Source organism: Carlito syrichta, unplaced genomic scaffold (genome assembly GCF_000164805.1).
Source record: "Carlito syrichta isolate Samal-C Ts95f unplaced genomic scaffold, Tarsius_syrichta-2.0.1 Scaffold314111, whole genome shotgun sequence".
In the NCBI taxonomy this organism is placed as follows: domain Eukaryota; kingdom Metazoa; phylum Chordata; class Mammalia; order Primates; family Tarsiidae; genus Carlito; species Carlito syrichta.
In genome coordinates this window covers 1,307,247-1,323,118 of record NW_007258207.1, presented here as the reverse complement: position 1 = coordinate 1,323,118, position 15,872 = coordinate 1,307,247, and the positions used below count along the sequence as shown (strand labels likewise).

Below are 15,872 nucleotides of genomic sequence, written 5' to 3'. Positions count from 1 at the left end.
CAGGTTCGAGACCTACCTGGGCAACTTGGCGAGACCTCATCTCTACAATAATCAAAAAATTATTAGCCGGGTGTGGTAACGCATGCCTATAGTTCCAGCTACTTGGAAGGCGGAGGTGGAAGGATCGCCAGAGCCCAGCGGGTTGAGCCTGTGGTGGCCGGGAGCGGCCACTGCACTGCGGTCTGGGAGACAGAGTGAGACTCCAACTCAAAAAAAAACAACAACAAAAAAAACTGATTATGTGGGGATCAGAGTTAAAAACTGACAGTAAGGAATTGGCCACAAATAATATTATCTGTGACTCAGAATAAAAGATCCTCAACTTGGGTCTTCTCATGTATGCTCCGGAAGCTTCCTTCCCTGAAGCCCACAGAGGCCATTGGGAGCTGCCACCTTCCTACTTCCCCAGCGTCACTCCCTATTGTCAGAAAAACATCATTTCTCATCCCAGCCTTGCCATTCACTGGTTGTGGGACCGGCACATCATACCATGTCTTTGAGCCTTAGTTTCCCCAACTATAATAGGAGATGGTAACTCTCACAGAATTGGTATAAATAAAGGTAAAATAAAATCATGTCTGCGAGCTCTTGGCTTTACTATTACACTTGTCACAAAATGAGCTTGTAGTTTAAAAGTATATGCAGCAATGCGTTGCTTAAAAACAGGGGTGCATTGTGGAAAATGTGTAGTTAGGCAACTCCATTGTTGTGCAAACGCCCTAGAGTGTACTTACACAAACCTAGATGGTACCGCCTACTACACACCTAGGCTATAAGGTATCACGCGTAAACTATAAACCTGTACAGCTTGTTACTGTACTAAATACTAAAGGCTACTGTAACACAATGGTAATATTTGTGTATCTAAACATAGAAAAATTACAGTAAAAATACAATATTACGAACTTATGAGGCCACTGTCATATGTTCGGTCTGTTCTTGCCCAAAATGTTATATGGCATATGATTGCATCAATATTATGAAAAAAAACAACAAAATTTTGGAAATGATAATAATTCAGTTATGATTTTATACAATACATATTGATTGCAAATCCTTATTCTAGAAACTAGGAATATAACAGTGATGGGGGAAAACAAAATCTCTTCCCTTATTGAGTCATATTCTAGTACAGCTTGAGCATCCTTTATCCAAAATACTTGGGTGCAGAAATGTTTCAGATTTTGTAGTTTTTCAGAATCTGGAAAATTTGCATTATACACTTATAGTTAAGCATCCCTAATTCAAACATCCAAAATCTAAAATGCTCTAATGAGCATTTCCTTTGAGTATCATGGCGGTGCTCAAAAAGTTATGAATTGTGGAGCATTTTGGCTTTTTGGATTATGGGTGCTCAATCTATACCAAACTAGATCAATAGGTAAATATATGATATTTCTGAGAGTAAGAAATGCAACAGAGAAAACTAAGTCAGGAAGGAGATCAGAAGTACAAGGAAGGAGAGTGGGCACAATTTTAAATAAAGTTGGCAGAATAGGGGTCACAGGAAAGGTGATACTTAAAGATCTAAAGACAATGAAGGAGTGGTCTGATGAAAATGTAAAGAAAAGGGTTCCAGTAAGAGAAAACAGCAAATGCAAAGGTCCTGAGGCAGGAATATGTTCCGGTATGTTTAACGAGGAGCATGAAAGACAAAAAGTTTACAGAAGAGAGAACAAGAGAAACTAATACCTGCACTCTGAAATCTACATGGCTACTTTATTAGTTCACTGGAGATTGATTCACCTGAAGCTAGAGAGTGTCTCCACCCCAATACCAGGAACAATAAATGCCACAAAAAGCCAGGTGTGAAGGTGCTTCTGGTACCAGGACCCACATGCATCAACCACATTCTGTACCTACTTTAGAGAGAGTCTCTGAAAGTGAAGCAAGAGGAGCCGTCATGTCGGCTCAGGTCAGCTCCCACTTGCTGAACTGAGAAAGGATGCCCTAGGTGAATCTCCAAAGAGAAAGCTTGGGGTCCCAAGAGGGCTTACTGGGGCTACAGAAAACAGTCTCCACTGCAGAATTCACATGGACTCTGGTGGTGCTGGATTTCAGCATGCAGTGGGGATATAGTGAGCTATCTGAAACTCTTGTGTGTCAATTTCAGAAACATCCAGTGCACAGAAGAGTATCTTTTACTTTAAAGGCAAGCACTTACAACTTAATAAGCAAACTTGAAAATATCTCCTAATTTTCCTACCAAAAAAAGGACATAGAAAAAAAGGAAACGTACCCTCCGTGAAAACGTCCTCTTTTTTGTTCTTGCTGAATCCGTATGTTCTCCAATCTGAGGGGACTTGGGATGAAGCCAATCTCACAGCCTTCTTTCACCAGCCTTCCTATCCACCAATCATTGTTATATTTCTGGAATTCAGAAATAAAACTGCTATCAATAGTAATTCACTAATCTTTACATTCCATTAATTAATTTCAGGGGAACAGAAGAAGGAAACACGATTTATATGATATTATACTATATTATACATATGTCATATAAACTATTTATATTATAATACACTTTACCATATTGTATATATCTGAGGTGAATTCATAGATTCAATCAACAAATTTGTGTAAAGGTCCAGAGAGTAAATATTTTAGGCTTTGCAGACCATATGGTCTCTGTTGCAACTCACTGAATCTGTTGTCCTTCTGTGAAAGGAGCCATAGACAAACATAAATAAGAGAGCATGGCTATGTTTCAATAAGATTTTTCTTTACAAAAAAGGCAGTGGGCCAGACTCAACTTGAGGGCTACAGTTTGCCAACTCCTGAACTAATGTCTGGTCTTAACTTTTGGATTCCTTTGGTCATTGTTAAGAAGCCCTAGCCAGTTCTTAATAAACATTTTTTTAAGGATAAATATGCATCATTGTAATTGGAACTCTGGAAGGCAAGACAGATATGCCTGAAATGAAATATATCCAGTAGTCTGCTATTTGCTAAAAGCTTTCAGGTAAAAATCCCATGATACTATCTATAGTCTATCCCCATTGGGGAAGAGTCATAATCTTTCAAATAGAGATTTGCAAATTAAGGTTCATCTTACTACTTGAAGAAAAATAAGTTTACTCTTGCAAAGTCTGAGCATATTATATATTTGTGTGTGGAAATTTAGAAATAACCTCCAAATGGCCAGATGCCCAAAAGGAACTCTACGATTTCCATTTAAATTAAGATCCATGACATGTAAACTCAAGGCACAAGTCCATACAAAGGCTTCAACCAAAATGGGGTGACAGTCTGTCAATATAAGCTTATTTGATGGGTCAGCAAAACTGCATTTGTAATTATGAGTTTGCTGAATCCCAAAACAGAAAGCAATCTAATCCAAGCCATCTACCTCATAGAAGGTTTCAGCTAGGTCATTTCTAGAAAACAGATACCAGTCCTATTGTTTAAACTCTCCAGAAATTATTCCAAAATTTCCTTTATTGTGCTTATCAATGTTAGGCATGGTAACGCTCCCTCTCTGATCCAAAACATATAGAATTGTAAATATATATGTTTTTCCAAATATAACAACCATAATTAGTATGTTTTGCTTAGCTCAGAGAAAAGAGGAATTTATATATATACAATACTGACACATTGTGGAGGAGGAATGGATGGTTTCATTGCATCATTACAGCATGAAATTCTGAGTAACTTTAAGTAATTGGGTAACAGACTCACACTCAAAAGAAAAATGATATGGTAGGGATTTGGCCTTTATTATGCACATAGCTTCTCCACAAGGCAGGCAAGCCATGTAGTATGAGATTGCATTGAAAGAAATATGAGTTGACCTAATGTAAAATCTTGAACGGTCTAGGTCTTAGGTTTCTTCATTTCCCCATCTTTTATTTCAGGATAACAGGCCTGAAATAACAGCCTTGTTTATTTTGGAATTAACAAAAGGCAAAGAGACCCTTTTAGAATCTTTGGTGAATAGGTCTGGATTTTAAATTTTACTGTGGTGGGGACAAAACAGATCATGAGTTATAATTTCCTACGTTGTAACTTGTTTTATTTGTTTGTTAAACGGTACCCAAATGACCTTAAAGGGCTGCTGAAATGGTTAGTGTGACTTCCCAAAATGTTTTAACTTAGTTCTAGGAAACAGCTAAAGCACAGTGAGAATCTGACTCAGTGTGAATAAAAGTTCTTTGGAACTTCGTGGGAGAAAGTAGCCACGTAAATTCAAGAGCTTAATTCACTCACTTGGTTTATGTGACAAGCATAGCTGTAGCTTTTTTCTGTATTTTTGCATTTTTATTACTGAGAAAGTACTTAAAGTGGTGCATAGGAGATAGTCTTCTAGGTGATGGATGTGAGGAAAGGCTATAACTTGATTACAGAAATGTGTTCATTTGTGTTGACAGTCTGGGAGCTTGTGCCAGCTCTCTGGAAAGGTCACCTTGGTGTTGCTCTAATCCTTCTCATTTTGATTTCTCTAAAAGGCAGTTTATCTTTTTAAGATGTTTTCTTAGCTGATAATTGCAAGATCTGAAAACAAGTGGCTCTGGTCCACATAGGATTACCAGCTCAATACCATACATCAAGCTGCCAGATAGAAGAGAGAGTCACTGATCAACAAGCACATAAGTAAAAGCAAGCAGGACAAATTGAGATATTGATAGAATGCAGAAATGCAATAAATACAACAAAGTTGGAACGTTTGTGTGAGTGTGGCTATTACAGGTGAGAATGTCTCTTACCTGTTAAAGTGCTGCTTCTCCTTGGATATGACAGATGTTAGCAACTAATGAATATGACTTGGTCATTTTTGATGGAAATGATAAGACACAACCAACTTGACCAATCAAATGCCAGAGTACATGTGTCAGGTCAAGGGTACTTGTCTTCTAGGCAAAATGTAGATATCCTCACCTCATAATGCCATCGAGAAAGTAGAAGCCATCAAATCGATACTTCCTCAGTTCCCCATTACCAGGGCTCTGAGCTATCTGTGCCTGCACTCATGTTTTCCCTGCATGTTCAATGAATAAATATTTCTCTTTCTATCAAAGGACTGTCCCTCCACTAAGGGGTCTGGATCATACCCTTCTTGCCTACTCAAAAACTTTACCCTCTTGCCTATCTCTCCTTTCCCATCGATCTTTCCTGTTCTCTGTCTGTTAATATCAGTATGTAAAGGTGCTCCAATAGCTACCATCTTAAAAGAAGGTCCCTTCTGACTTCACACTCTCCTTAGTCTAATGCCTGGTCAGTGTCCAAGCACACCCTCCTTGACAGCATGGTCTTCATGTGCTAATACACTTTCTAGCTCTCCTTTTCTCCTCATCCCACTTTGTTTGGCCTCCACCCCTACAGTTCCATAGACAATGGTCCCAATGACCTCCATGCTACTGATCTGGACTGGAGAATGCAGAGTTTCAAAGAGAATGATTGCTGAGATGATTATATGTTTACCATGCACATCTTGTCTTAGACTAGGGGTTAAGTACAGGTGGGCTCAGCGACATCAACTAATATGTTGATATAGGTCCCATTCCTCAGGCACCTCCTTTCTCAGGTTTCACTTCATTGTTCCTCCTTTATGCTTTCTTTTCTTTAAGATTCTATGTACAGTCCCTCCCTTCTAGTAGAGAAAATGGAGGCTTATCAAGTGGGAACAACATCCTCCACTGCATGCCCCTAATCCCACTGAAAATCTCAGCAGGACATGGAAGTTCAGGAAGGTAAGCCTTTCCTCCGGCCTCAGCCTAATTTTTGCCCGTTCTCTGGGTATCATCTCATCCCCTCACTCCATTAGCTATCCCTTTTCTTTCCAATATATTTTACTGGGTTCAGCATCTCAGCATGGAAAACATGCTTCAATCTTTCCCATCCTAAAAAGCACAAATGTAAATCAAATCTTAAAAACACTCCCTCAGTCCTGTGGTATCTTTTCCTGGCTAGAACCCACTCTTCTTTTCAACTCAAAGCATTTATAAAGAGCAAATTGCAATTCATCTCCTCTGGCCTCTAGATTATGCAGGTAAGTGCTTTTGAATCATCTTCATGGGAGTTTCACAAAGCCCACAGTGTACCTAAGAGCAAATGCATAACCACAGCCATCCCTGCAACAAATTTGCTCCCTTCTACCTTCTGTTTGATAACTGGTACCACCCTATATCCTTTCAAGCAAGCTAGAAAAACTGGCCTCCAGCCTTTATTTCTCTATCTCACTTTCCCCACCATTCCCACCCCTGTGAAATCTCTAAGTCCTGCCTTTTTGCTCTATTCACTCTCTCTCCTAGCTACCCCTTCTCCATTTTCTCTGCTGTAGCCCTTGTAGTATCTAGAGTATCTTTATAGCCCCTGCAATATTCCCTGGCCTCTAGGAGTTCTCATTCTAAGACATAGACTGGTCACATCAATCCTTTATTTGAAATTCCTCTCCAGTTAACTGCATGGTGATAAAGTCCAGGCTTCTTGCCATGGCCCAAGAGGCCCACACCGCCTCCCCTCCCCACCGCCCTGTGCCTCTCCTCCTTCCCACCTTCCAGCCACACTGCGTGGCTGTTCCTTCTACATGATGCCAACCCGGTCCCAGCCTGAACTCCCTCAGACTTCACCATTTCTCTAGAGCTTTCATGCCACTTGATCTTCCTCCTTCCCAGCCAGATGATCCCTTTCTCCTTCTCTTTCTTTGGACTCCCACATTCAATTTTTCTGTACTAGAACTTGTGACCCTGCACAGCAACTGTATACTTGTCTGTCTCTCCTACCAGACTCAGCGCTCCCTGCCAATGGGGACAGGAGTTCTTGTCTGATCCCCCAATTCCCAGCACAGGTCTGACATGAAGCTGAATTTCAATATACCCAGGCTGAGCAAATGAAATCTTTTGATGCCACTGTTCCACCTTTTAAGAAACAAGTCCTCAAATCCTCCTTGTATTTATCATTCAATCCCTTAAGATTTTTGTTTCCCAGAGTCCTTGGCCCTTTTCTTAGATTTAACACTTTTCCTTAACATACTCTAGAGTTGGTTCCAAGGTCAAGGTTTACAGGACTGTAGGCCAGATGTCTATAACCACAACTTCTCTTGTAAATAGTCCCTTCCAGATAGGTGCCATGCCACCAAATTCAAGTTTTCTTAAGTTGAATCCATAGATCTATTGTTATGCAGCCACACAAGGGTATTAACAAGTGACCAGAGGATTGTAGGCCTATTCTAAATCCATCTTATGATTTTAAAGGTTTACTATGATTTAATGATGCAAGTGTGTGATCATTCAAGCAATGACCTTGGGTTTCTCAATCTTGATGAGAATGGATGGATTTGGAAGGTCCAACAAATTAAATGAGGCACCACATTGGCAGCGCTTCAGGCCTCCTCTCTGGTTAGTTTGGCTCTTTGGCTCAGAGCTGATTCCCAGCTTCAGCTTTCTGACAGGTTAAGGGATGCAGAATGTCTTACATTTACCTCTTTAATGTGGAGAAAGTCCTTAGCATCAAAGGAGATGGCTGTGCTTGGAACAGGCACATCCTCGTCCAAGGCGCCGCAGTAGCTTACATTTGTCTTCACAGCAAATGCTACAGGTTTGGACTAGGGATAGAACCATGGTATGAGGAGTGAGGGAGGGAGAAAGACAGAGGAGCGTTTATCATATTGAAGCTATAATAATGCCAGTTAGTAAGAAAAATCACTTTCCAAAGAGAGAACTCAAGTGAGTTTTGCATTGCCCAGGCAGTATCGAGAACTCTGCAGAGTTCTGAAAATGATTCAGTCCTATCAACCTAACCATGTTTCCTCTTCTTCAGTATTCTTTCCAATATCCCAAATAAAAAAATGTGCACTGAAATACTGAGGAGGGATGGAAAAGAGGTGTGGGGACAGTCTGCTTTGTTCTTTAGTCATAAAATCTAGGTTTATTTTAAATGATAAGATACCTTTTCTCACCTTGGGATACTGGAAATGTATGCTGAATCGTAAGACAAAAAAGGTGGGGAGGGGGTGAAATAAGTATTTTTGAAATAACCTCAGGTCTAAAAACTTGTGGTATCCTACACAAATAGAGTACCTTGTCCTGCCAGGGAAAGGAAGGGCCAGTCAGGGTCAAAGCTGACGGACAGAGCTCTTCACTTCTCCCTAGCTAACAAAAGCTGGTTTTGAAACTCCTTTTTTATACAAATTCCTCCCCAGCAAAGTACTCTTGGGCTGGTACAGTCTTGTGGGGGCTAAGAAAACCATCAGCTTAAGCTTATGATGCTGCCACCCACATTTGGGTGACCACAATGGCACAAAACAGATTCTGAAAGAAAACTTTAAATAAAAAACCAACCACAAATGAGACACAAGGCTCCTAAAATACTGGGCTGCTTTGTTACTGGCTCAACGATTCATGCTGGGAATGTGACTGGGGAAAAATAGTTGAGGCTAGACCTGAGTTAGAATGTCACTGATGTCCCTTTTGCAGACACTGCAAGAAAACAACCTTCCACCAACATAGCATAGATGTCGTAGGTATCAAACCAAATCTCACTTACCTGCATCCTTCTCCTTTCATCTCTCCCTCTTTGAGAGATAGGACCTCACTCTATACCCCAGGCTGGAGTGCAGAAGTGCAATCATAGCTCACTGCTGCATCAAAGCCTTGGGCTCAAGCAATCCTCCTACTTCAGCCTCCCATGTAGCTGGGACTATAGGTGCATGTCACCATCTCAAACTCCTTGCTTCAAGGCGATCCTCCTGCCTCAGTCTCCCAAAGTGCTAGGATTATAGGTATGAGCCACAGTGCCCAGCCTCCTCTCACTCCTCTTTAAAAGATTTCACTATAGGGGTTGGATTGGCAGTTGAGGGAAACTGCTAGGGGAGGGAGGGGCATACCTCATCAAGGGTACCTGCATAATCAATGTTTGTATACTTAACCCTGAATTGTACCCCACATCTTTATAATAAAAAAAATTTTAATTTTACTATAAAAATAAAAAAGGGAAGAAATTCACTTTATTTAAGTTTCTATTTTTCTTCTAAAAGTTAGAAAGACTGGATCAACATAGCTTAGGGGGTCTATCATGGAGGCAAGGATGGGGGGCTGGTTATGACCCCCATCTTATAATTTACTATTGTGCATTAAGTTTCATTTGACAAAAGGCGTCTGTGCTTACAAAAAAGTTGGAAAGATATAGAATGAAAGATCTCTAGTGACCCTTGTGGCTCTAATTTTCATCCATGCAGTTGGCTCCTTGCTGCTTTCTATGGATGCAGAGATTCCTATGGGGGCTTCTCCCTGTAGAATATTGGAAGGCCTATCTTGGCAGTGGTTTTTATTGCTTATTATTGCTGTACTTGTCAGAGTTGTTCAAAGTTCTGAACTCCACACTGAACGTGAGGTGGGATATTGAAAGCAAGAGAGAAGAGTGAAGAAACGAACAGGGAGACCCACAGAACAAAAGAGCATATGTGGCCTGGCACAAAAGCTAAGGAAATGGACAAGCTAAGGAAATGGCCAGGAACAGGCAGGGTAAGCTGGTACCTCAGCAGGCTCTCTGCCAACGATGGGCATGGCTGGCTTGATATCAGCCACGTTGCTAAGTTGAAAGATGACCAATAACTCACTACCTCACCGAACACAAAAGGGGGAAGGTTCTCAGGAAATGTCCGTTTGGAGATGCTACTAACCTCTCAGGGGTGAAATGGATCAGAGAGCCTTGCCATCTAGAGTCTTATCAGGATGCTTTCTAAGGGATTATTCCCAAAAAATGTGGGGTAGGGGAAGAGCAACTAAGCAACATGCCACTTGTGAACCAAAGTGGTGAGGAAAAGTCACCTTTGCTCTCTCGAGTTGGATAGCTGCTTGCTGTTCTCTCTCCTGCCGAATCGCTTCCCGGTCCTCCTCCAAAGAGACATCGGAGTCAGACGGCCTGCTTGTGTAGGAATCTGCTGAACCCTGGAAGGGAAAACAGAATGGTTTAAGTGAGATCATGTGTAGCTCCTTAAACGGTCAGATCCATAACAGCATCCTGGGGTGAGTTCTTCTCATTTGCATAGAATTTGATGCATACACTCTGTGCCTTATTGCAGATATAAATTTAGATGACAGAATATAGTTAAGCATCTGAGTTATTCAGAAAGTAGCAATGTTGTGAAGAAAAATATTTTGACTAGATTAAGTGCTACGAAGTAAACTGCAATGAAAATTATGCGATATTCAGCCCTGATTCTTCTTGTTTTGTGCTATCTTTATATTAAGCCTATATTCACTTGTGAAACTGAAGTCTTCTTCCATCCTCTCTTTTGCATATATATCTAAAAGAAAAAGAGGTCCAGCCTGTTACAAAAGCTAAACCTTACCTGTATCTTGGTCATCAGATTGTTTAAGATTCCAACACAGTAAAGCAGCATCTTACAGTAGTAAAATGATTTTCTAGTTTCAATGTTGACACTATTGACCTCTTTAACTAATACAAATTTATCGTCCCATAGGTCAGATGTGGCCAATATGAACACTGAGCAGAAAAACAACCTTGAGGATAAAGACAGGAATGCTCTCAGTTGAAGCCCAGGTGTAGAAGAGCTATTTGAACAGCATTGAAATCCAGCCTAACCAATGTGGTCAAGTTAAAAAGTTAACCCCCTTAAACAAACAAACAAACAAACAAAAACCCCTGGAGGTTTGTCTTCTGGCTACTAAAGGAACATCATCCTTACAATTTCCTTAAGGTGGCATTAGAAGTTGATATTTGCCTAGATGATGACATTTATACAGTAGAGGTATTGAAGGACTGGTATATTTGGCATGCTTCATAAATCACACACAGTTTCGGAAAGCATAGAACTATCCATATAGCTGAGAATTTGCTATTTACTGCACACACAAAAAAAAGAGCTGTAAGAAATGGTTGACTGATGAATTTGGCCCTTTGAAAATTTTTCTAAACATAGAAATGTTCATTTGTGAATCTGCTGCCTATAATGGCAACTTTGTCTCTCAATATAGGACATCATTCGAGCTGGTGTGGTCTTTCCCATCATAGAATAATCCCAGCACAGATCTTCCTGGCAGCCTAGAACAAGGAAGCTTGGTTAGAGGTTTTATCAGGGTGTCCAGTCAAGCCCTGAAGATCAGTTTTGCTTTTGAAACACACTTCTGACAACTTTATGCAAGTTACTGGACCACTCTAAGACAATCTTCTTATCTTGTAAAGAGACACTGCCTACTTCACAGGATTAAATGGAACAAGATACAATGAGCAGCTAATATTTAGTGAGTCCTTGCTATCACGCTGGCTTGGTGCTAGATGCTTTGTACACTTTATCTCACTGAATCATTGCAGCAGTTGGAAACCCGATATTCAAACTCGAGTAGTTCAACCTTAGAGCCAACAGGTTCAAGTCCCATGCCAAGCTGCACTTGACATTAAAATACTACACGACCTGGCACATAGTAGGCAAACAAAAAATCATCTTTCTCATCCCCATTTCTTAGTGCTGACATTCCTACATTGGTTAAAAAAAATTAAGAGCTTCTAATCATTTTTCAACTCACTTATATATGCACACAACCCATCCTGAAATGAAGTCATTTTTCTTACTGTATTTTCTGCTTAGAAAACTTAATGTAAATCTGATAACAGCAATGTATCCAAATCCATTTACTTTATGTAGCACTTTTGAAAGCACAGTTTACAGAGGAAATACATCTGTTAACCAAATTCTTCTGTGCAAATCTACTGGGGAAAGAAATCTGGACCTACAAAATATATAAATGTAGGGTGACTGTTTTATAGATGCATTCATTGCTTTAAAGGAGAGCTACCTTGAAATCATTTTTAAAAGAGCATTCTTTCAGGATGCATCTTTGTCTGAATTTAGGTACACCTGCATAAAATTCAGAGTAAGGAAGGATATGATGTTTCTAAAATATCTATAAAAGCAGTTTGCATTTGGTCCCAGGCAATGCTTTGCTGGAAGTGATATGTGTGGTGGACCATCTGAGGCATTGGACTGGTCGCCATGGAGATGTCTGGACTACCAAGGGATTGTGACACATAAGTCAGGAAGGAGGCACTTGCCTGGTTTTGAGAGCATGTGCTGGGAAAGACTAGTGCCCATGATTTAGGAGAAAGCTGGCTGTGCGCTGGGGCAGAGTCAAACAGCTGAATACACAATCTACTACTGTACTAGGAGAAGGCTGGTTTCTTAAAACTACCTAACTTTTTCAATCCTGGCATTCAATCATCTGAGCATACAAAAAGTGATTCAAGGACTCCTGCAAATGAACTTTACTTTGAAACAAGATTGTATGACTCTCAAAACTACTTAATAAGCGCTACTATAGCTAAGTATGTTGAATCAGGAGTTTCTGTTTACTGTTTCTAAGAATATTAGTAGAGGGAAAAATTAAGCACTGTGATACCCATGTTCTAATTAGTGTTAATATCATCTCAACATTTACTATGTTTTTTTTTTCCCAATGTCATCTCCATTTTTTTGTATATGGAAATCTTTGTTGCTGTCTCTCAAAGGCCTAGGGACAGCTGAGGTTCAACATCAAGAGCCCAAATTTGCCCCATGGACATGTTCTGCTGGCTTGGTATTAACTTGATTTCTTGTTTTTATTTATTTTTGTTTTTGTTTGATTTATTTTATTTCAACTGGTTGAAAGAGAGTATGAACATGTCCCAGAAGGAAGGAAGGAAAAGATGAAGGAAATAATCCATTATTATTAATTTTTTAACAATGGCACAGAGAAGTCAGAAGGAAACTGCCTGGGCCTGACCAGAGGAAGAACTCAGGAAGGGCAGGGTACCACAGCAAGCTTGGTAAGACTGGGATGGGTTGGAAGGGGATCACTCAGAGATCCGGTTAAATAATTAATCATCAAAAAGAGGGAAATGGCAAAAAGGAAATAACACTAGATGCTAACAGCATAGAACTAAGGTATAGCTGGGCGCAGTGGTTCAAGCCCGTAACCCCAGCACTTTGGGAGTTGGAGGTGAGAGGATTGCCTGAGCTCAGGGGTTCGAGACCAGCCTGTGCCACATGGTGAGACCTCGACTCTACAATAAATCAAAAAATTAGCTGGGCATAGTGGCACATGCCTGTAGTTCCAGCTGCTTGGAAGGCTGCGGGGAAAGGATCCCCTGAGCCCAGCAGGTCAAGGCTGTAGTGGTCATGAGCGTGCTGCTGTTCTCCAGCCTAGGCAACAGAGTGAGAGTATGGCACAATAAATAAATAAATAAATAAAAGAACTGAAGATGTAAAAGTTACTGCCTCTGGCCAAAGCTGGAAACCACAGTCCCATCAGCTTATAATTTTCCAGAATTCCATTTCACAAAAATGGGTGGGGAGTGAGCTACCCAATTTGTCAAATGATCTAAACTGGGCTGTTGACCCATGAACAAGAGGCATGGCGAGGCTAGTCCCTCAAAAGTTCTTAAGCAGACACCACTGCAAGTTATATCTTGGCATATCCAAGGAACCAACATATACATATATAAAGATAACTGCAGAAATTGTGTGTATGTGTGTCATTTTAAAAGCCATAAGAGAATGCATCCTAGTGAACATCAAAAGAAATGAAAAAGAACACTTATCTTTCTATTAACACATGGCCCAGATTCTTTTTTTTTTTTTTTACCCTTTGTGTTCAGTACTCAAACAGATTCTAGCCTCACACCTTTCATGAATCTTCCCGGGTACCAAATGCAAAATGGTGACAGAAACATTGGAAAATCAGTTAACTGTTGTCTCCTCAGAGAAGGAAAGTGATCTCAAGGCAAAAAATGGAAGGGCTTCTTCTCATGCACAGAGAAAAGGTGCATGGTATAGATGGGAGAGCTGCCCTGGACTTTGGGGCCAGATAGAACTGTGTTTGACACTAACACAGCTCTTGTTGGTTGTGAGTCTTGGACAAGTTATTTTAACCTTCTGAGGCCTAATTGTCTCCCCTAGAAAATGGAGGTGATCATACATACTTTGTAGAGTTTCCAGGCATTTGACTTGAAATGAAACATCATTTCTTTTACCATTATGGGGGAAATTCAGAAAATGCCAGCAATTAATCTTTGACCCACTAATTAAAGGTTTGGCAGCTTTTTAACATTTTTGGCTGCCCTGAAGTTTTAGGATTTATATCTTGTTCTTTTTCTCTAACAGTTTTATTGAGGTATAATTCACATACACAAAATTCACATATTTTAAGTGTACATTTCAATTATGTTTAATAAATTTACTGATCACAATTTACACCACAATCTAATATTAGTACATTTCTACCACCTCAAAAGAAACCGCAAGGCCATATTTGCAGCCAGTCTCCATTCCCGCTTCTAGACCCAGGCATTCACTTACTTATCTTGTCCTTTTAAAAAGGAAACAGGTTTTATCTTTTTATGAATAATTTGAGTCTTTAGGTATATCATTCAATTACAGCAAGGAGAAAGGTCTAAAAATGTTTGATTTTAAAATGCAGTCATACTGGAATAGAATCTTGCCATAGTTGGAACTACTGGGCTTGCTAGTCCAACAGTCCTGGGTCTCTCATGACCTAGCTCAGCTGTCCATTCACTGAGCACTAGACAACAGTCAGTTACTAGAGTTGCCACTACATGACATGGAAACTGCTAAACTTTTCCAAGATTCTTGCCTCATTTGCAAAATGGGATTGTTTTGGAGAAGGAATAAGATAAAGTAAGTACAACATAGTGTACAAGCATAATGCTGATTCTAAATCAGTGCTATCCATGAACACTTTTTCTGCAATTATGGAACTGTTCTGTATGGATGCTACCCAATATGGCGGCCACATGCCATCTATGGTTACTGACCACTTGAAATATAACTAGAATGAAATATAACTAGATATACTGAATTTTTAATTAAAGTTTTAAAATTTTTTAAATTTTATTGCCTTTTGGTTTTTGGTGTTTTTTTTTTTGAGTTGGAGTCTCCCTCTGTCACCCAGATTGGAGTGCAGTGGCTGCTCCCAGCCACCGTAGCCTCGACCTGCTGGGCTCCGGCGATCCTTCCGCCTCAGCCTTCCAAGTAGTTGGGACTACAGGTGCGCGCTACCACGCCCGGCTGATTTTTTGATTTATTGTAGAGATGAGGTCTCACCAAGTTGCCCAGGCGGGTCTCGAACCCAAGGGCTCAGGCAATCCACTCACCTCAGCCTCCCAAGGCGCGGGATTACAGACTGAGCCACTGAACCCGCTTTTATTGCCTTTTAATTAACTTAAATTTGAATATCCACCTGTGGCTAGTAGCTACCATATCGGGCTGTGTGGTAGTGTGACCAGTTTGTTACTGACGTAAGCTTGGCCACTCCTCTCGTAAAGCCAAACTCAAGACAGGAGAAATGGTGGAAGGAAAGCGACTTTATTCCAAAAGCCAGCAGATGGGGATATGGGCAGACTCATGCCTCAAATAAATTAATATCTTTAATGCAAGGGCTTAAAGGGAAATGGTATGCAGGCGTGGCACAGGGTGTGTCTTGATGGCTTATGTTGGGTGGTGGTCTTCCTAGAGGTCTAATTAGCATCATTTCAGCTGCAGTCAGATTACGGATCAACCTTCTCCTGACTCTCCCAAATGGGAGGCTACCACAGTCAGGCTGTTTAAGATTGGTCCCTGTGATTTCTAAGCAAGCATAAGATCAGATAAGCATGATGGTGAGAAGAAGTTTCTAAAATATGTTCCAAGGTTTAAGATTAAGAGGGAGGAAAAAAATCTTTAAAATACATTTTAATACTGTGATGCTCAGTTATAGTCGTAGGCAATCAAAATGTCAGTTTCTCTTCCAGATCAGACAAGTAATGTTACTTGATGTTCATCTGGTGTTTTAACAGTGAGATTAAGTGAGGGTGGGTACGGTAGCTTATACCTGTAATCTCAGTCCTTTGGGAGGCTGAAATGGGAAGATTGCTTGAGT

General features: G+C 40.4%; 1 protein-coding gene across 5 annotated transcripts in view; it reads right to left on the bottom strand.

The window, feature by feature from the left end:
- CACNB4 (calcium voltage-gated channel auxiliary subunit beta 4) overlaps positions 1-15,872 on the bottom strand; it is a 134,221-nt gene that overhangs the window by 41,706 nt on the left and 76,643 nt on the right. For all 5 annotated transcript variants that reach the window (XM_021719072.1, XM_021719070.1, XM_021719073.1 and 2 more), the window contains 3 exons: positions 9,768-9,887; positions 7,421-7,543; positions 2,240-2,370 (listed from right to left, as the gene is read on the bottom strand). Coding sequence is in view for 3 of the 5 variants with exons in the window: in XM_021719070.1 (XP_021574745.1) it covers positions 2,240-2,370; positions 7,421-7,543; positions 9,768-9,887 (374 nt within the window). In the remaining 2 variants the exon portion in view is untranslated. The remainder of the gene's footprint in view (positions 1-2,239; positions 2,371-7,420; positions 7,544-9,767; positions 9,888-15,872) is intronic.